At 36.9% G+C, this 21,998-nt stretch overlaps 1 protein-coding gene across 1 annotated transcript in view; it reads left to right on the top strand.

Moving 5' to 3' along the window:
* Positions 1-21,998, top strand: part of LOC111142519 (twisted gastrulation BMP signaling modulator 1) — a 68,605-nt gene that overhangs the window by 27,937 nt on the left and 18,670 nt on the right. Inside the window, exon 3 of the mRNA XM_022495759.1 lies at positions 7,579-7,678. Coding sequence (XP_022351467.1) covers positions 7,579-7,678 — 100 coding nt within the window. The remainder of the gene's footprint in view (positions 1-7,578; positions 7,679-21,998) is intronic.

Here is a 21,998-nt window from a genome sequence, read left to right as displayed (position 1 = left end):
ACGTATGACCCCAAGACCAAGAGTCACATGCTCTACCAGCCGAGCCAGCCAGACGCCCCTGTTTAGGTGATTTTTTTTTTTTAAGATTTTATTTATTTATTTGACAGAGAGAGAGAGAGAGATCACAAGTAGGCAGAGAGGCAGACAGAGAGAGGGGGAAGCAGGCTCCCCTCCGAGCAGAGAGCCGATGTGGGGCTCGATCCCAGGACCCTGGGATCATCACCTGAGCTGAAGGCAGAGGCTTTAACCCACTGAGCCACCCAGGCGCCCCTGTTTAGGTGATTTTTAACAATTATATATAAGTTTTGTGTTCTGCATTTTTCACTAGTATTGTTTTAGGTTTCTTTGTAAAAAGAAAATTATGTTAGTTTAGAGAAATTTAGCTTTAGTGTCAAAGTAAAATAGAGAAATACATTTTCAGAGTTAGAAGAACTGTCTTTTGCATTGCTTTCTTCAGTACTGGTTTGTATATATTTTGAATTCAGGTTTATCAAAATAATAAACTTATGGGCCACAGTGTACCATACTCGTCTTTCAAAGGTGAAATAAAGTATTCTCTTATCTCCCAGAGCACTTTTTTTGGTCCAGATACATTGCGGTATGACTCACATATAATACAGTTCACTTTCTATGGTTTTGGACAAACATATTCTTCTGTGTAACCACTACCACAGTCAAGACAGGGAACAGTGTCCCTTAACAGTCCTCTTCTATCTCTTTATAGTAAAAACTAGCCCCCTTCCCAGACTCAGCACTTGTCAACCACTGATTTGGTTTTTTTCCTTATGGTTTTGCCTTTTTCAGAATGTCTTTTGAGCAGAATTGTGCTGTTTGAGACATTTGTGTCTGCCTGGCTTCTTTCATTTTGTATAATGCTTCTGAGATTAATCCCTTGGATGCATCAGGTTATTGTTGAGTAGTATTTCATTGTGTGGATGTACCACATTTGTTTATTCATTCACTAGTGGATGGACATTGGGTTTTTGGTAATTATGAATAAAGTTGGTATTTACTTTCACTTATAGGTCTTTGTGTGGGCATATGTTTTCATATCTCTTGAGTAAATACCTAGGAGTGGGACTGCTGGGTCACCAAAGCTCCTTGATAGCTATTACCTCACTTGGATGCCAAAGCCTGTAAGGGAAAATCCAGCAGTACCATCCCCTTTTTATGACTGAAACACGGAGAACCACTGTGACACACTGTAGTTTATGGGCTAGGACAGAATCTAGATCCTGTAAACCCAAGTCATTTCCTGTCTACTAGACTATCATGTTCTTTTCAGTGATGTTTCCCGGTTTTAACTAACAAATTTCTAGATCTTGCCAATGGTTAGAGAATGGAAATATTTATCAGTACCCAAACATTGAAATATAAATAAGATTCTCCTTAAGTTCTTAGTCTTCCATTGCTGGCCTGGAAATTTGGAATTTATAAAATAAATTTTAACTTTTTTTTTTTTAAGATTTTATTTAATTATTTGTCAGAGAGAGAGAGGGAGAGAGAGCACAGGCAGACAGAGCGGCAGAGGGAGAAGCAGGCTCCCTGCAGAGCAAGGAGCTCGACGTGGGACTCGATCCCAGGACGCTGGGATCATGACCTGAGCTGAAGGCAGCCGCTTAACCAACTGAGCCACCCAGGCGTCCCAACTTTTTTTTTTTTTTTTTTAAAGAGAGAGTGCAAGGAGAGGGGAAGGGGCTAAGGGAGGATTTTTTTTTTTTTTTATAAGATTGTATTTATTTGTCAGAGAGAGAGAATGCAAGCAGGGGGAGGGAGAAGCAGGCTCTCTGCTGAGCAAGGAGCCTGATGCAGGACTCGATCCCAGGACCCTGAGATCATGACCTGGGATGAAGGTAGATGTTTAACCTACGGAGCCACCGAGGCATCCCAGAAGAGAGAATCTTAAGCAGGTTTCACATCCAGCACAGAGCCCATCATAGGACTCCCTCTTATAACCCTGAAATCACGACCTGATCCAAAATCAAGAGTCAGATGCTGACTGAACTCAGTCAGGCGACTGAGCCACCCAGGTGTCCCAACAAATTTTAACTCTTAAAGTTAGAAGAATCCCACCCTTTCCCCCCAATTTATTTTGCAGAGGATTAAGATCTCACCAAAACTTAGTTGTATAGACAATAGATATGATGGACTCTTGATTGAATAATTATGTAAAATCTCTGTCTTCGGGCATTCAGAGATTTGAAATTCTCTGAGATATTCAAGATTTTTCTAATACAAATGTAATAATGTTTTTGTTTATTTTTAATTTTTTAGATTTTGTTTATTTATTTGACAGACAGAGATCACAAGTAGGCAGAGAAGCAGGCAGAGAGAGAGGAGGAAGCAGGCTCCTTGCTGAGCAGAGAGCCCGATGCGGGGCTCGATCCCAGAATCCTGGGATCATGACCTGAGCCGAAGGCAGAGGCTTTAACCCACTGAGCCACCCAGGCGCCCCTGTAATAATGTTTTAAATTATTAGATTCTCCCTAAAACTTTTCATCCTGCCAGATTTTCATTTCATAGAAGCTTTTAAAGCAGCTTGCCAAATTCTGAATATTCATGCTGGTCCATATTAGGAAAATCCAGATATAAAAACTTCTGTTTCTCCTTTAGTATAAAGTTTTGATTTTTTCCATCATAAGTTTATTGAACAATGTGATTACTTTACAAACACCTAGCATAGTACTTCACTCAGAGAACAGATGTCTTATTCCCTGTTACTCTGACTAGCATGCAAGAGCAGAGCTGGTGGAACAGCTTTGAGTCAGAAGACCTGATGTCAGGGCCCCGGTTGCAGGAACTCAGACAAATCACTAACCTACTACTTCTCAGCCTTGTCAACGGTCTCAGGAGCAACATCAACACTTTCTCTGAGACTTGAGAAGCAGATGATGTGGTCATTAACTGGCTGAAGCAACGAAAGAATTAAGTATTAAATTCCAACTCACTGGCTTTGCAACTCTTAGCCAATGATACTTATTTTACCTTTAAAAACAGTGATTAAACTTGGGCAATAGCACTTCTAATTGTATTCAGGTAGAGAGTGAAAGATGTAATAATGCCTTTGACTGAACGACTTAGAGGATTGTTTAGGTTTAATTATGGGTTCATCTCTCTAAGAAAGTAATAACTATAATTATTGAAATGCTAAATTAATAAGAAATAAGCTTTATATTTCTCATTCTGATGTTTGAAAAACAAGAATCTAACCAAAACTGGGGTCAGATCTCAGCCCCTTACTGAATGATGTACAAATATTATAATCCTATTTGAAAAATGAGGGTAATAATTGCCTTGAAAGGGCCTTTATGAGAGTCAAGATAATATATATAAAATGCTTAGCACAGTGCCTTTTAGTGTTATATAAAACCTATTTAGGAACTTTAGGGGAGGTAACAGCAGTAAACAAGTGGAAGTATTGAATCAGTCTTTATTTTGGACTTCTGTGAACTTTGAGTTAGGCTGTGATCACATGTTCCATCCAACTTAGCAGTACTCAAGTTTGGTCATGTAAGGTTAGGAAAATATATAAATAGCCAGTCCAAACAGAAAAATTCCACATCTCAAGTCAACCATATTTTCTACTTAGGTAGAGAAAAATAATGATCAAGTTTTTGACAAAGAATAAGAAAGCGGGACACTCAGGAATTGGGGGGCCCAACCAAGTTCATCTGTTGTCTGCATCTTTCTGTGTCCTGGAAGCATTTTCTACAGCAATACCTCGACTTCCGTGTGGGGTCATCCAGGGGATCAGGGTCTGACAAGCCAGGCCAGGCCCCCCTGCAGCTACCCTAGTGCTGTTCCACCGGCCTCTCCAGCTGCCGCTGCCCCGCCGTGCTAGAGATGCTGCAGGGGGTAGAGCAGCGCCAGCACACCCCTGTGGCGGCTGTTTAAAAAACACAATTTTAAATTTTAAAAAAGTTGAACAAGATGTGGAAAGGATCAGGATTCAAGGTCTATTTCTGAATTTTGGTACATAGAATACACTATTATGCAGTTAATAAATTATGTTGACAGATTCTTACAATAGGGAAATGCTTATTTTTTTAGATCAGGAAAGTATATAGTCAAGATTTTGTTAGAAATGTGTAGGAATTTACCAAAGGGGGTGGATTTGGGGGTGTTTTTCCTTTTACTCTAGCATATGTTTTTCAGTATTTCATAATTTTAAAAATACTTAAATTTTTTTTTAAAGTATGCCTGTTACCTCGACTGTAACCTCTTTAGGAAAGCCTTTCTGGTTACTGAAGATTCATTTATGTCTTTGTAACTAAAACTGTTAAAGGTTTCTCTTCAAGTGAAGAAGATTGCTTTATTTATTTTTTTAAGATTTATGTATTTATTAGAGAGAGAGAGAGGTGGTATGTGCATGCAAGCTGGGGGAAGGGCAGAGAGAGAGAGAGAGAGAGAGAGAGAGAGAAGTAGACCCCCTGCTGAGTGCAGAGCCTGATGCGGGGCTCCATCTCACCACCCTGAGATCATGATCTGAGCCAGAAGCAGGAGTTGGAGGCTTAAATGAGTGAGCCACAGGCAGTCCTCTGCTTAATTTAAATGAGGTAGTTCTTAATGTTTTTCTGTGATCCTTGATACACTACAGAGTTACATACTGAGTTGGGTTTTTTCTTCTTTTGTATTTCCAATCCTTAGGTTCAAAGGACATTAGAAGTACTTTTTATATTTAGAAACATTCATCCTAACCATTGTTTTCTAACTGTCAAGAAAATTATAGTGTACATTTCCAAAGATGTTTATCACCAAACATTCAACAATGTGATTTTGGGAGACATGTAAAGTGAGCAGAAAAGAATGAATTACTTGTTATTCATCATTATTTACAGATGGAAATTCATTGCTTTCTGTTTTTTTCTTAACAATAGTCATAAAACAAACGCTTTCCATGTATTTTGCTCTCTTGATCTGCAGTGAGGTTTTTGAGATCCTAAACTCCATATATTAAATTTGCCTGGAATTGTCCCCTGGAAAATGAGAAGTTACGTGTCTGAAAATTGAAAAGGCACAAATCCTGACTAAAAAGTTGATTTGAGGATCTCATTTTCCTTATTTTTCCATCTCTTGGAAAGAATGCTCACATGACCTATGAAGAATAGAGATTTGATATATTTTTAGGCTTATTTACTCTGTAAATGTCTTAATTTATGTGATGAAGTTTATTTTATTAGGACAAAGATTTTTCGGTCTTTTCTGTAGGAAGATGGAAAGAAAGAAAAATATTAGTTGGCATATCGTTACTTTGGCATTCAACCAGTTTTCATAGTAATTTTTACCAAGAAAGTCTTTGCCTGGATTTTTATTATTTTAGTAGTGCAGTAATAAAGCTCATCTTCAAGTTATTTCCCTCATATCTTGGTTTCTTATAGCTTCTCCCTTTATATCCTATCAGTAAATTATAAATCATTAAGCATATTACTAGGGTACATTATTCCATCATACTGACATGTAAAAGTACAGGCATTTATTAAGAGGGTGTGAAATAGATTTAATCTTGAGGGCTACATAATCCAGGCAAGTTGAAGCAACTGTTAAGTAGTCTTAGTTTTAACCTTCCATTAGTTCTCAGTAATCTTAAGGTATCACCACCCTTTCATTCCAGTTTGAAACACCTTGCAGATCCCTGACAGTAAAAAGACATAATGAATGCTTTAATGACTCAGACTAGAAGCCATTACATTGACATTCATTTTCAAATTATTTAATATGATATACAGTTATTCATTTAATAAGCTATTATTTGGAAGCTTCCATAGATAGAAAAAGGAGAGATATATTCTTTGAATAAATTTGTTACTTTCTAATTTGCTTCTCCTGAGCTAAATAGATCATGTAAATACAAGCAACTAAGAGAGTAAAAGGTTATTTTCTATGTATAATGTAAATTAAAATTTAAAAGAAGCTTTATTTCTTGTGACTAAGTGGCAGCCTTAAAACTAAAAAACAGTAAGTATCAATATCCTTAACTCTGATGGTATTTTAAAAAAACATACTAAAAAAATGTTCTCTCATCCCAAAGATAGGACAGATTTTTATGGGGAAACAAGTCACAAAGTTTATCTTTGGCAACTCTTGATTTTCTAGGTTTCCAAGTAAATTTGAGCTTATCTGAATTAAGCATCACCAGTTTTATGATGAAGCATCTGTACTTCTCAGTAGGTCCCTGCCCCTCTAGTCCCTCTCTTTCTAAGAGACCTAGCAAAGTTACCTAAGTTCTACAGTACATGAATTCAGCCTGACTAGACAGAGTTCCAAAGTACAAAAATATTTCTGCTTGCATATATCATCAGGATACAGGTATACGCTGACATGAAACTCATGAGTTAGTTAGAAAATAGCACAACTGTTGATTCTCAAAAATGCTGTGAAATAGCTAAGGAACTTTTGGAGAAGAAGAACAAGGAATTAAGTATCAGTGTTGCAAAAAATCATGTCATACTAGAATGATGGAATGACTCCAGTAGTCTAGAAATGTAATAAGATAAACTTAATAGGGATAAATATTATGTACTGTGTTTAAGTTTTTAAAAATGTGTATGGTAACTCATAACCCAAGGACAGCTGAGTAAGCAATGGTGGCTACAGAATTTCTCTTTAAGTTGGCTTTGTTGAGGAGTAGCTGTCTGGTGGAAGGGATTAAAGGAATTACCCTGAAGCCTCATTTAGGAAGCAAAGTTTAGTGGCTTAAAACAATAACCATTTTTTTTTAGCTCTTATTTCTGTAGGTTAGCAGTCTGGGCCTCTATTGAGTGTATGGTTTTTCTAGGCTCATTCTGTGTCTATTGTCAGCTGCTGGTTGGTTGAAGGCTAGATGAAATAGGATGGCTTCAGGTGGACCAACTTGCCCATGTGGCCTTCTCCCAGGCTTACACATGGCAGCTGGGAGAAGTTCTGAGAGGAATAGGAGGGAGAGCACTAAATGCTGTGGAGACCCAGACTCAGAATTGACATGATGTCACTTCCACCAAATTCTGCTGATTAAAGCTAGGCTGAAAATAGGCACTGTCCCTTGATCAGAAGAGCTGCAAAGTTACATTGCAAAGAGGGTGGGTGGACACAGGGAGGCTATAATTGCTCCCTTCTTTTAAATAGTCTACCACACCAAGCACACTGCTTTAATATGTTGTAGGTCAATAAAAATAGTAGTTTTGGCAAGATGCATTTATTCATATTCCACATATTGAGAAACCACAGCTCCCACTACAAGCTGGCTCTTCATTTAATTTGGACAATGAATTTAATAGCTGAAAAGCAGGTTTTGTGCTTGTACTGAACTATTTTTCAAGGTAGTTTAGGGGGTAGTTACAGGTTATAAAGTTAAATGTTTTCTCTGTTTCAAAATAAGGTAAAAGCATCCAAAATAGATAACTGAGTATGTCCAAAAGAAAATATAAATCTGCTTGACGTTGTAGATATTTATGTTCCTACAAACAGTTAATGATCTTTTAAAAAACCTGTGTGAAGAGTAGATTACTATAAATGCAAATTTGGGAATTTTGCTGTAAAAAACTAACAATTTTAAACATAGATGTTTGAAATTTTAAGTTTGAACATCTGTCTTATTTCCAGGAGCTCTGCCAGTGCCGACCTGGAGAAGGAAATTGTTCCTGCTGTAAAGAGTGTATGTTGTGTCTTGGGACCCTTTGGGATGAGTGCTGTGATTGTGTTGGTAAGTTGACATGCAGGAAAGTTCATGTTTATCACAGAATCTTTAACTTTAAGAGACTTTAAAGAATGTAAGTATATTTTATGTGTATAGACTATACATAAAATATATAGTCAGTATGTATACTGTCTATGTGTATAGTCAGTATAGATGTAGTAGGTGTATAGAACATTATTGGATTTGCTTGGATTGAATGATATTTACACAGATGTGCAGTTTTATTTTTTATTTTATTTTATTTTATTTTTTTATTTGTTTGACAGAGAGAGATCACAAGCAGGCAGAGAGGCAGGCAGAGAGAGAGAGGAGGAAGCAGGTTCTCTGCTGAGCAGAGAGCCCGATGCGGGGCTCGATCCCAGGACCCTGAGATCATGACCCTATCCAAAGGCAGCGGCTTAACCCGCTGAGCCACCCAGGCGCCCCTGCAGTTTTATTTTTATTGAAAAGATCTGGAAGGAAATTCAAAGAGCTTATTCTTGAGGAACAATGGAAATTTTTTACTTTTCATTTTTAACATTTCATACTGTTGAACTTTTAATAAGAAGCATGTGTTATAGTTCCAAATAGAGATAAATACTTCATATATTAAAATAGATTCTCTTCCTTTTATATAAGATTTCACTATGGGTTGCCTGGGTATCTCAATCATTTAAGCTCCCAGCTCTTGATTTTTCTTGGGTCTTGGTTGTTGGGTGGTGACATTGAGCCCTTATTGGGCTCCATGCTGGGCTAGGGCCTGCTTGGGATTCTCTCCATCCCTCTCCTTCTGCCCCTCCCTGCCACTTAAAAAAAAAAAAAAAAAAAAAAAGACTTAACTGAGAGATGCTTGAGAAATTAAAAGCTTTTTTTTTTTTTTTTTTTGAGAAACTGAAAGTTATTTTTAAGTGCTTGCTGAGGAATAGTGTCCAAGATGTATTAAATAAAAAGTGGAGCACACCTGGGTGGCTCTGTTGGTTGGGCTTGATTTCTGCTGGGGTCATGATCTCAGAGTGATGGGATCAAGGCCCCCTCTGGGCTCTGCTCTCAGCGGGGAGTCTGTTTGAGATTCTGTCTCCCTCTCCCTTTGCCCCTCCCTGCACTTGCACACTTTCTCTCAGTCTCTCTAAAATAAATAAATAAATATTTTTTTAAAAAAACCAAGGTGTGCAAAAGTGCGTTTATGGAATCACTTGTGTTTTCGAAAGAAAATTTACATGTGTAGACTGCTGATGGGAGAAACACTCATCATCCTCTCTCCAACCAGTTAACCCTTTTTCATCCTCTAAAACCACAGTTCGAATGTCCCCTTGTCTCCCAAACATCTTTTTGACTGAGATAGGATCCTCTACATTATTCAGATTGTCTGCTTCTGTTAGGTCATGTGCTACATGCTACTATACTTGTTTTTAACATGTTTCTTTCAACAGACTATAAACTCCTTAAGGACAGAATGGTATCATTTTGATCTTTTATAATTAATTACTATGTTTATCAAAGTGGGATATATGTAAATACGTGAAGTTCATGCACGTTGTACTAAAACAAGCCCCTGGCATGCTTGTTCCCAACCCTTTGATCCTGGGTCAGAGACAACAACTTCCAGGTCTTTGGTATGGTCTTACTTCCCTAATTTTAAATAGTATCCCTATACTGTTCTCTTGATTCTTTGATTTTAGGAACTATTCATTGCCTTTTTTTATGGCAGATGATGACTTAGCTTTATCTCTTATCTTCCCAATATAGTTATCACTACTTCTAGTTAAATCAGTAATTACTTTAGCAATCCATTGAATAAATTAGTGTTGCATATTAGTTTGATGCATGATGTATAAACACTAGTTTATTAAATGAATAATACTATTATGTCTTTTTATATTGGACTACGCTTCCTGAAAGCTTTCTTAATCTTCTAGACTTTGTATTAGAGTTTAAAATTTTGGCTTTCATTTTTTATTTCTTTTTTTTTTTTTTGCTGCATATTTTTTTAATTTAATTTTATTATTTTTTAATTTTTTTATAAACATATATTTTTATCCCCAGGGGTACAGGTCTGTAAATCGCCAGGTTTACACACTTCACAGCACTCACCTTAGCACATACCCTCCCCAATGTCCATAACCCCACCCCCCTCTCCCAACCCCCCTCCCCCCAGCAACCCTCAGTTTGTTTTGTGACATTACGAGTCACTTATGGATTGGTTCACCAATCCCATCTTGTTTCATTTATTCTTCTCCTACCCCCTGAACCCCCCATGTTGCATCCCCACTTCCTCATATCAGGGAGATCATATGATAGTTGTCTTTCTCCAATTGACTTATTTAGCTAAGCATGATACCCTCTAGTTCCATCCTCGTTGTTGCAAATGGCAAGATTTCATTTCTTTTGATGGCTGCATAGTATTCCATTGTGTATATATACCACATCTTTATCCATTCATCTGTTGATGGACATCTAGGTTCTTTCCATAGTTTGGCTATTGTAGACATTGCTGCTATAAACATTCGGGTGCACGTGCCCCTTCGGATCACTACGTTTGTATCTTTAGGGTAAATACCCAGTAGTGCAATTGCTGGGTCATAGGGTAGCTCTATTTTCAACATTTTGAGGAACCTTCATGCTGTTTTCCAGAGTGGTTCCACCAGCTTGCATTCCCACCAACAGTGTAGGAGGGTTCCCCTTTCTCCACATCCTCATTTTTAATTTCTAAGAGCCCTTCTCTGATTGTCCTTTTTGGGGAGCATCCTGTTCCTTATATTTTTTAAATTTTATTTATTTATTTATTTATATATTTAACAGAGAGAGAGAGAGCACAAGCAGGGGAATCAGCAGTCAGAGAAGAGGGAGAAAAGGCTCCTCGCTGAGCAGGGAGCCCAATGTGGGGCTCGATCCCAGGACCCTGGGATCATGACCTGACCCAAAGGCAGACACTTAATGATTGAGCCATCCAGGCGCTCCAACAGCTTTTTTTTTTTTTTTTTAAAGATTTATTTTTTTAAGTGATCTCCACTCCAACATGGGGCTTGAACTCAACCTGGAGATCGAGAGTCACGTGATCCACAAACTAACCCAACCCCATTGACCTCTTCTTCTGGGAAAAGACTTACATAGTTCTGTTGAGAAAGAACCACTTATCTATGGTCATATCTCTACAATTCTAGAAGCAACTGGTGTGCTTCTAGGCTAGTTTCCATTTAAAAATATATATGTATATATATTATTTACCTCTGAGGATTTAATCACAGGTTTTAAACTTTGAGGGAGTTCATAATGTAACTTTACCTCTCATTTAAAATTCAGTTAATCTTTCTGCTCTCTAGGATAAAATTTCCACATTCCAGTTCTTTCTGGAGAGCAGTATTCTTTTTCTTGTAAACCATTCTCTTCCACACTAGGTTCTTGTAATGTCCTCTTTAAATCTGTGGCTGATTCTCCCTTCTAAATTGAAAGACTGCCCATACTTTTCACATACTTTTCATGGGTGGGGCACAAGTCCTGAGAGGACCTAAATTAGCCTTCCCTTCCGGTCTCATTTGGTGGACTTTTAGCACATACTTGTCTAGCAGGCTCTCCTCCAGCAACCTTGCCTAAGAGAATTCGTTTCTCTTTTCTGATTTTCTCTTAAGGTAGCTCATTTTTATACTTACTGTTAAACATATTACTCAAATCCTGTAGTTTTTGGATTCTGGATCCCTACCTACACCTTTTTTGGTTTTATTTTAGTGTTCGCTTTGTTTTTACTTTTCCTGAAGTACACAGAGTACACAAAGTACTCTTTTGTGTACTTAAATGTAAACAAGTACATTTTTCTTGAATGTACACAAAGAGAGTACAATGAACTTGTACACTTTTTTTGAATGTATGCAAAGAAAGTACAATGAACTTCTGGGTCCCTACTCCCCAGCTTCAGCAGCCATACTTCTTTCATCCATTCAATCATCTGTCTGTGAATCTGCACAATCCCTCTGCCACTTTCTTTTGTTGGGGTATTATAAAGTAATTTCAGTACATCTCCAAAGTCCCTTAGTTATACATCTTAAAAAAGAGAGAGAGTAAATTTTCTTACACATACAATGTTATGACCACACCTAAAATACGTAGCAGTACTTCCTTAACATTTAATATCTAGTCGATAGATTGCCCTAATCAACTAAATGTTGTTTATAGTTGTTTTAATCAAATCAAGGTCTCACAGTCCACTTACTGTATTTAGACTGTTAGGTTTCTTTTGTTTCTTTTATTCTAAAACACTTCTTCTTTCCCTCACCACCTTTTAAGGTTCTATAGGCTTGTTAAAGAAACTAGTGAATTGTGATGAAAAATATATCGCTTTCTGGATTTGGCTGATTGCTTCCCATATTTAACTTGTTACTTTGTCCTCTCTATTTCCTATACATTGGAGATTAGATCTTAAAATTGATCAGATTCAGATTCAGTTTTTGGGAGATGGGTACATAAATTACACACAATGTCTGGTTGTCCTCCTTTTAAAGTTGATTGCTGGGTTCAAATGGTCAAAGTCTGATCCTTTTGTACTAAGTTTTCCATCAGTCTTTCACCTGGTAGTTTCACCCTTCATTGATGATCTTTGCCATTATCAATTTCATTAAATAATGATCTACTATTATCTTTCCTTCTGCATTTATTAGCTAGAATTATTCTGTATAGAAGAACTTTCTTACATATACTAGAGCCCTTTGGCTACCCTAAAATAAAGGATATGTAAACAAAAAGTAAGATAAGTAATTCTCTTTGTTCAGTTTCAGAGTATTGACTTCATGCCCTAGCAAATTCCAGCAAATTCAAATTTTGCTTTGCTTTTTGGTAGGTTGGGTGTGGATGAGGTGATGGTATTTTAAGTATCATTGTAAACTCATGTTTTGGGGGGTTTTTTAATATATTTTTTAAGATTTTATTTCTTTATTTGACAGACAGAGATCACAAGTAGGCAGAGAGGAAGGCAGAGAGAGAGGGAAACAGGCTCCCTGCGGAGCAGAGAGCCTGACGTGGGACTCTATCCCAGGACCCTGAGATCATGACCTGAGCCAAAGGCAGAGGCTTAACCCACTGAGCCACTCAGGCACCCAAACTCATGGTTTTTTACATATGTTTAGTGTTTTAATCAGTTGCTGCCATTATTCTTTTTGCTCAAATTGTTTCATCTTTGGTCAGTAGGAACTTTCCTCAACTTGGTGCTTGAGTCCTTTTGACATGCTTTTTGACATCCTTTTGACATGTTCTTTGTTAGCTTTAGAGACTGTCTGAAGCTCATCTTATATATCTCACATATGTAATTAGCCATTTCCCCAGGGGACTTCGGTTCCCAACAGAAGAAAATGGTGAGCAGAGACCACAGTCGTGCCATTAGCACTACTTGTTGCTGCTACTAGCTTTCTTATAACCCTTTTTAGTGGGCAGAGCTAATAAATAGTTATAAGGGAAAATCTTTTTGAGTTTGTAGTAATATTGCCAATTCAAATTTAAGATGACAGGTCTATTCCTTTTGATTTTACATCTGTAACTCTTTCATACTGAAATTTTTGTTTTCTAACAACATTAATATTACTTATATGCTTTATTTATAATACATTAGTGAGATTATTAAGTGGCCGTTAAGATTGTCCTTTGTCCTTGAACACATATTGAAGATGTAAAGCCCAAATACTGTCTTCTGAAATCAGTTGGAGTATTTTCTGCAAGTGGTTATGTGACCGACTTGATTTAAAATTAGGTTCATTTATGTTAGTTTTCAATTTTTAGGGATTGTTTATTTCCCTTGTGATTTGTGTGTTGATTATGTAAAATATTTACATAATTAGAAAGACCAAAAAAAAAAAAAAAAGAAGAAAGACAAATGTATATAACAGTGGTAAAGCAGTCATCTCTGTCACTTCCACTTTGTTCCTTCTATACATAATGTGACCTTATAACTTATTGTCCAAACTAAGACATTTTTGAGAGTTAAACCAGGACAGTAGGATAAACCTGAACCTGAATTGACCTGAATTGGCTCAAGGAAATGGGTAAATGGTTTCATCCTACCTATACTCATTGTTTAAAACTTTCGTAGGCATTTATATTTGTTAAAAAACAAACAAACATTCATTTATTACAGAAAACATTGTGCTTCATGCTTTTTCTTTCTTGTTTTTATATTTTAATTTAATTAAATGCCCTGGAACTTCTTCCATATTAATTTTTGGAGGGGGGTACCTACATAGAAGCCCATTGTTGGCTAAAACACTGTATGTATTCATTTGTTAATAGATGGACATTTGGGTTATTTCCAATCTTTTGTCATTACAAATAAAATTATAATGAATAATCTTGAATCGTCAATTCCATGTAATATTGCTAGAATTATCCCGTTCTTCTCCAAAAGAGTCATAATATTTGCATTCTCACCAAGGCCCTGTTTCCCTACACTTCCAAAAAATTATGTTGCCAAACTTTTGTTGCTGTTATTTGCCAAAGTTTTGGATTTTTGTTAATTTGATAGGGAAATGGTGTAGTTTTAAATTTTCATTTCTCTTATTATCAGTGAGGTTGAGCATCTGTTCATATGTTTATGGACTATTTATACTTACTTTTTTTGTGAATTGTTCATATCTTTGCCCATTTTTCTACTGGATTACTGGTATTTTTATTTATTATTTAGAAGCTTAAAAATATGTTAGGCATATAAGGGCAACATTTATGTTATAAATTTTAATTTTGTTTCCCAGTTGCTCATTTGTTTTTTAACCTTTTTTGGTTTTGTTTTTAAGATTTTATTTATTTATTTGAGAAGGGCAGAGAGAGAGAGAGCACGAGCAGGGGGAGGGAGAAGCAGACTCTCGTCTGAGCAGGGAACCCGACGCAGGGCTTTATCCCAGGACCCCAAGACTATGACCTGAGCCAAAGACAGATGCAAAGACAGATGGACTGAGCCACCCAGGCGCCCTTTCTTTGCTATTTTTTATCCTGAAAAGTTTTTTTATTTTGTGTAGTCAACTTTATCAGTGTTTCCTTTCATTATTTCTAGATTTTGAGTCGTAGTCAGGTTTTCCCCCTACTCCCAGATAGTACTTGTATGGTTTTATTTGTTTATTTATCTACATATAACCCTCTAATACATTTGGAATTCATCCTGATTTATGTATGAACTATGGATCCAGTTGTTTCTTTTTGACACAATTATCACTATTCATTTAAATAGTACTTATAAAGTCATAAAGCTATTTATTTAAGTCTTTCTTCCACTGATTTGAGATGCCACCAGTATCATATGAACTTTGCTTTCATTTCTGGGTTTTCTATGCTATGCCATTGGTCTCCATGTCTGTTCATGCATCAGAATCACACTTATTTATTTAAAAAAGCCTTATAAATGTTTTAATATCTAGAAAGACTAGACAACCATCCATTGCTTTTCTGGCCACAGTATATTAATTTCAAGCATACATACATACATACTAGAGTTAATAAGAGGATTCTTTTCTTCTCTTTAGATTTACACGTGCTCTTTATAAAAGACTTTCCAACCAGGCTTAACTTTTGAAAACTATTTCTCCAAAAAGCTATTAAAAATTAGGCTGCTCTTTTTCCCTTGAGATTTTCTGCCCTAAAGTGCAGAAACAGACCATTTGATAATATTAATTTTTTGTATAAATAAAATGCTCTATTTTGTATTTTGGGCATTAGCTTGCACTTTTAGAATAATGTGCAATGAAAACAAGGGAGCCTAACAACTGAAAAGGAGCCACTGGCCAGGATAGCAACTTGGCCCACCTAAACAAAATCTAACCTAAACTAAAATGGCTTCTTGCTTTGACTTCTTTTCTTATTTACTTGTCTGCTTTATAGTTCCTGGCCCTTAATTCCTGTTTTATGGCTCTTTTTCTGACTTTATCCACTTAGATTAGTTTTTGCTTGTTGTATAATTTCACATAAATGGAATCATACAGTACCACATAGTGGTTTAAAATGCATTTTAGAAAATTATGGAATGATTTATAATAAAACACTCTACAATTAATCGTAAAAATAAAATTGTCAGGTTTTTTTACGAGCAAAAATGGGTTTATTTAGGAATAGCAGAGAATTGCAGTTTGGGATATGAAAGCTACAGCAAAACCATAGGCAAGTCCAGAAAACAAAGGAGAGGAACACTGTTTTATAGAGGACAGGGAAGAGTTAGGAGTACTCTTGTAAATAGAAAGTCGGCTGGAGTAAACTAGGAGTTGAAAGTGTAGTGGCTTCTCATTGGCTGAATTGGGACAGTCTCTCATTGTCTGGGCTGTTGCCAGGGGAGAAGAAAACTTCCTCTCTCCTGCTGGGGCAGCAAAGTATAGTCTTCTTCTTCCTTTTGGGAATTCAGTGGTGTACTGTTCGGATCATGTTGATTTGGAGATACTAGATTCTTGAGACTGAGGTCACTTCTAGTGCTTAATGAAAATATTATAGATTCTAAAACTAGGCCAGGAAGCCTGATAAAAAACTGCTTAGCAAGAATTACTTGAACCTTTTTGCCACACCATTTCAGAGACCCCAGATCTCACCCAGGTGAGAGAAAAACCTATGAAAAGAAGGTGGAGGTGTCAGGTAAGAGGCAGTGCCTGCAAAACCCAGGAAAACAAGATGAGACACTTATGCACTTGACACTTGGAACACAAAGTCAAATGTTGAGCCTTCAGACAGAGACTCCACCATCCTGTTGATGGCATGTTTCTTCTGTACACCTGGTTCTTTATCTGCTTTATGACTTCCTTGAACTCTGACTTTCAACTCATGGCTATGGTTCTAATACCAACTTGATTGGGGTGCGGCCCTTTCCTTTTAGGACATCCAGGCTTTTTGTTATGATTCTACCTTTTGTAGCTCAGATCATATCCAGGTGGATCCATTGGCTACCACACAGAATGGATTTCTGTCTTGCTTCACACCAACACTTGTTACTCTCTAATATTAGAGAACAAATATGTGCTAAGAGTCCATCCAAATCCTAGTGTGGTAAATATTTGTTTTCTTAGTTATTTTTAGACATAATCAAATTACATTCCTAGTTCAGGAAAATATGAATAAAATTAGAGTACAGCGGGAAACACCTTTGTTGAAATAAATGACTTTGGGACCCTAACCAAACATAACATAATTTTAAAAAAACGTTTATTTATTTACATTTATTGAGGTATAGTTGATAGAGTATTACATTAGTTTCAGGTAGACAGTATAGTGAATTGACAACATGATGCTATGCTCACTACAAGTGTAGCTACCACCTGTCACTATAAATGCTATTTCAGTACCATTGACTATATTCCCTATGCTGTGCCTTTCATCCTTGTGACTTATTCACTCCATAAAATGGAATTCTGTACCTCCCATTCCCCTTCAGTCATTTGGCCCATACCCCCACCACTTCGCCTCTGGTAACCACCAGTTTGTCCTCTGTATTTATGAGTCTGTTGTTGCTTTTTTGTTTCTGTGTTTGTTTTTCAGATTCCACATAGAAGTGAAATCTTATGGTGTTTGTTTTTCTCTGACTTCTTTTACTTAACATAATAACCTCTAGGTCCGTCTGTGTTGTTGCAAATTCTTTTTTATGACTGAGTATAATATTCCATTAGATACATGTGTGTAAGACTACTCTTCTTCCTCCATTCATCTATCAATAGATACTTGGTTGCTTCTACATCTCAGCTATTGTAAATAATGCTGTAATGAACAGGGGTGCATATATCTTTTTTAATTAGTATTTTTGTTTTCTTTGGCCCAGTAAATAGAATAATTGGATCATATGGTATTTATAGTTGTATTTTTTTAGTAACCTCCATATTGTTTCCTACAGTAGCCACATCAATTTACATTCCCAGCAACAGTGCATGAGAGTTCCCTTTTTTCCACATCCTTTCCAACACTTGTTATTTGTCTTTTTGATACTAACCATTCTAACTGATATGAAGTGATGTCTCATTGTGGTTTTGATTTGCATTTCCCTCATGACTGATGATGTTGAGCATCTTTTCATGTGTCTATTGGCCATCTGGATGGCTTCTTTGGAAAAATGTCTCTTCAAGTCCCTTGCCCATTTTTAATTGGATTATTATTATTTGGTGTTGAGTTGTACAGTTCTTTATATATTTTAGATATTCACCCCTTACCAGACATTTTATTTACAAATATCTTCTCCTCTTTGCTAGGTTGCCTTTTTTGTTTTGTTGGTGGTTTCCTTTGTTTTGCAAAATCTTTTTATTTTGGTGTAGTCCTACCAGTTTGTTTTTAGTTTTGTCTTCCTTGCCTCAGGAGACGTATCTAGAAAAATGTTGCTAAGGGCAATGTCCAAAAGGTTATTGCCTGTTTTTTCTACTAGGACCTTTCTGGTTTCAGGTCTCACATTTAGGTCTTTCATCCATTTTGAGTTTATTTTTGTGTATGGTGTAAGAAAGCTATCCAGTTTCATTCTTTTGCATGTAGCTGCCCCATTTTCCCAGCACTATTTATTGAAGAAACTGTGTTTTTCCCATTTATATTCTTTCGTGGGGGCTTGGAGGGACAGAGGCAGAGAGTGAATCTTAAGCAGGCTCCACGCCCAATGCAGAGCTCCACGCAGGGCTTGATCTCATAAGCCTGAAATCATGACCTCAGATCATGCTTAAACCAATTGAGCCACTCAGACGCCCCTCCATTTATATTCTTGCCATCTCTGTTTGTAGATTAGCTGACCATATAAGTGTGACTTTATTTCTGGGCTCTCTGTTTTGTTCCATTCATCTATGTGTCTGTTTTTGTGCCAGTATCATATTGCTTTGGTTACTATAGCTTTGTAGTATTACTTGAAATCTGGGATTATGATACCTTCAGCTTTGTTCTTCTTTCTCAAGATTGTTTGCACTCTTGAAGGTCTTTTGTGGTTCCATGCAAATTTTAAGATTATTTGTTCTAGTTTTGTGAAAAACACTATTATTATTTTGATAGGGATTGTGCTGAATATGTTTTTGCTTTGGGTAGTATGAACATTTTAACAATATTCTTCCGTGGTTTGTCTTTCCATTTGTATTTGTCATTTTCAATTTCTTTCATCAGTGTTTTATAGTTTTCAGGGTATAGGTCTTTAACCCCCTTGGTTAAGTTAATTCCCTAGTATTTTATTCTTTTTGGTATAATTGTAAATGGAATTATTTTCTTAATTTCTCTTTCTGCTATATCATTATTAATGTATAGACATGCAACAGATTTCTATATATTAATTTTGTATCCTGTAGTAAATATTTATTTTTAAATCCTTTTTGACAAATACGATTTTCCATCTTTTCCTTTTAAAATACTGATAGTATTTAAGAAAACTATGCATATTATTTAGATAAATTATGGTCTCCACCAAATCCAGTTTTTGCATTGATTTAATACATATGCCAGAATTGATATGTCAAGAGATACAAGCTTTTTTTTATTTGGTTTTATTTTGCTAAAATTGTTTGATTGGCGGGGCGCCTGGGTGGCTCAGTGGGTTAAAGCCTCTGCCTTCGGCTCAGGTCATGATCCCAGGGTCCTGGGATCGAGCCCGCGTCGGGCTCTCTGCTCAGCGGGGAGCCTGCTTCCCCCTCTCTCTCTGCCTGCCTCTCTGCCTACTTGTGATCTCTGTCTGTCAAATAAATAAATAAAATCTTTAAAAAAAATTGTTTGATTGGCTCAAATGTTTATAATTGTTACCCAACAAGTACTTAAGGACACCCAAGTCTAGAGTCATATATGTCTAATTTTCTTCAAGGATAGTCATTAAATATCCTTTACTTTCAGCCCACTGTAATGTATTACATATATCAAATATGAGTTATAGTATAATATTCAGAAATAGTTTCTTTTTTTTTTTTTTTTTTAGATTTTATTTAATATTTGAGAGAGAGACAGACAGACATAGAGAGCACAAGCAGGGGGAGAGGCAGAGGGTGAGATATAAGCAGACTCCCTGCTGAGCTCTGAGCCTGAAGTGGGGCTTGATTCTAGGATCTGGCGATCATGACCTGAGCCGAAGGCAGACACTTAATCATCTGAGCCACCCAGGAATCCCATTCAGGAACAATTTCAATTACCAAAACAATTTGCAATTCCCAAAACTGTTTTGTTGTTGTTGTTGTTTTTCCACAAAAAGCTCTGTTAGGCAATTGTTTTTTAATTAAGGTGATTTTTTTTTCCCAAAAAGGAATACTCATCACTTAACTCAGGTATATCTTTGAGAAACTGAATAGCTATACCTTTATTCCAAATTAACCTTTTTTAAAAAAATTCTCTTTTGTGATACCCATTGGATCTTATTCTTAGAAATGATAATTAACCCCACGTTTCTTAAAGTAACTTGCTTGTTATTTACAAGTCCCTTAGGTTGTCATAAAAATAGTTTTGGGGGGCACCTGGGTGGCTCAGGTTGTGATCTCAGGGTTCTGGGATAGAGCCCCCCACTGGGCTCCCTGCTCTATGGGGAGTGCGCTTCTCCCTCTCCATCTGCAGCTCCCCCTGCTTGTGTGCATGTGCTCTCTCTCTCTCTCTCTCTGTCAAATAAGTAAATAAAACCTTTAAAAAAAAACAGTTTCGGGAATTGCATTATGAAGTTATTTTGCTTTTATATTTGTATGTGAGCCCCAGCCAAAGCAAGGGTCCTGGATTGAAAGGATTTTTTAAAATTACTCATGTACATTAGTTCCTCTTCTATATCCAAGAAGGAACTTTGAGTTTGTTTATAGTCTATGTCCTATATATCTTCTGCCTTTTAAAAAGACATTTTAAAAGGGGATCTTGCACATTTTGCACTCTGATCTTGGTTTCTCACATCATTCTGTAATAAAAGGAGCCAGGCTTCTTGGAAGAACAGCTGGTTCTAACACTGAGGCAGGAAATATAGAAGATAAGCCCGGAACATGTTAAAGTGCCAAAAGGTAAGGAAGTGCCAAAAACAACAACAACAACAACAACAGCAAAAACTCATATTGGGGTGTTTGTGTGTCCTCTTTACACAGGAACCAACTGAAAGAGCTCCTGGTGGCAAAAGCTGGAAAAAAGAACCAACAGAATAAAGTAGTAATGGATTATAACCAAGAGTATAAAATAGATATTCATGAATCTATATTGATATAAATAATTGATTAAATAAGTTAACTAGTGGAAGAGAAGAGACAGATCACTAAGACAGAATTCAAATAAACTATGTAGATACTCTGCCCTCGAGGGGGAGCATAACTGCACCAGGCGAGGGTGTGGGCTACTCCTAGTGACTTCCCTCTGGGAGGGTGGGAAGAAAGTGACTTTGCAGTGGAGAAATCTGACATACACTATTTCAGCCAGGTGATTAAGGTCAACAGAAGCAGTCATAAGTCTTGTGGGCAGTGTGTGCCTTCAATCCGATTTGATGAAAATAGCACTTTATCTCTATAATCGTCCTCCCAATAACCTATAACCTGAATCTTATTGTGAGAAAAACATCAGACATATTCTAAAAGCAGTGCATCCTATGAAATACCTGACTAGTACTACTCAAAACTGTCAAAGTCATCAAAAACTAGGAAAACTGAAAAACTGCCACAGCCATGAAAAGCCTAAAGAGATATGATGGCTGAATTTAGTGCGGCATCCTAAATGGGATCTTGGAACGGGACAAGGATATTAGGTAAATACTATAGAAATCTGAGTTAAGTATGGATATTATTTAATAATATGTATCAATATTAGTCCCTTAATTATAAGAAATGTACCATACTATATAAGATGTTAATAATAGAGGGAAACTAGGTGTAGGGGTACTATACTCTGTACTGTCCTTTCAATTTTTCTGTACAAACATTTGTTTAAAAAAAAAAGTCTGCGGGGCGCCTGGGTGGCTCAGTGTGTTAAAGCCTCTGCCTTCAGCTCAGGTCATGATCTCAGGGTCCTGGGATCGAGTCCCACGTCGGACTCTCTGCTCAGCAGGGTGCCTGCTTCCTCCTCTCTCTGCCTGCCTCTCTGCCTGCTTGTGATCTGTCTCTGTCAAAGAAATAAATAAAATCTTAAAAAAAAAAAAAAAGTCTTAAGAAATAAGCTGTAGAGAGAGGTACCTGAATGGCTAAGTTGCTTAAACATCCGACTCTTGATTTTAGCTCAGGTCCTGATCTCAGGGTCTTGGGATGGAGCCCTGCTCCAGGCTCTGCAAGCAGTGGGGAGTCTGCTTGAACTTCTCTCCCTCTCCCTCTGCTCCTCTTCTCCTCCCGGCTCACATTCTCTCTCTCTCTCAAACAAACAAACAAATAAATAAATACATCTTTTTTATTTTATTTTTTTTTTAAGTAGGTTATAGGGGCGACTGGCGACTCAGTCAGTTAAGCATCTGCCTTCGGCTCAG

The sequence above is a fragment of the Enhydra lutris genome, unplaced genomic scaffold, assembly GCF_002288905.1.
Source record: "Enhydra lutris kenyoni isolate GAN:26980312 unplaced genomic scaffold, ASM228890v2 scaffoldscaffold8, whole genome shotgun sequence".
NCBI classification, from domain to species: Eukaryota; Metazoa; Chordata; class Mammalia; order Carnivora; family Mustelidae; genus Enhydra; species Enhydra lutris.
Note: the sequence above shows the minus strand (reverse complement) of the source record. Positions and strands in the feature narration are given on the sequence as shown.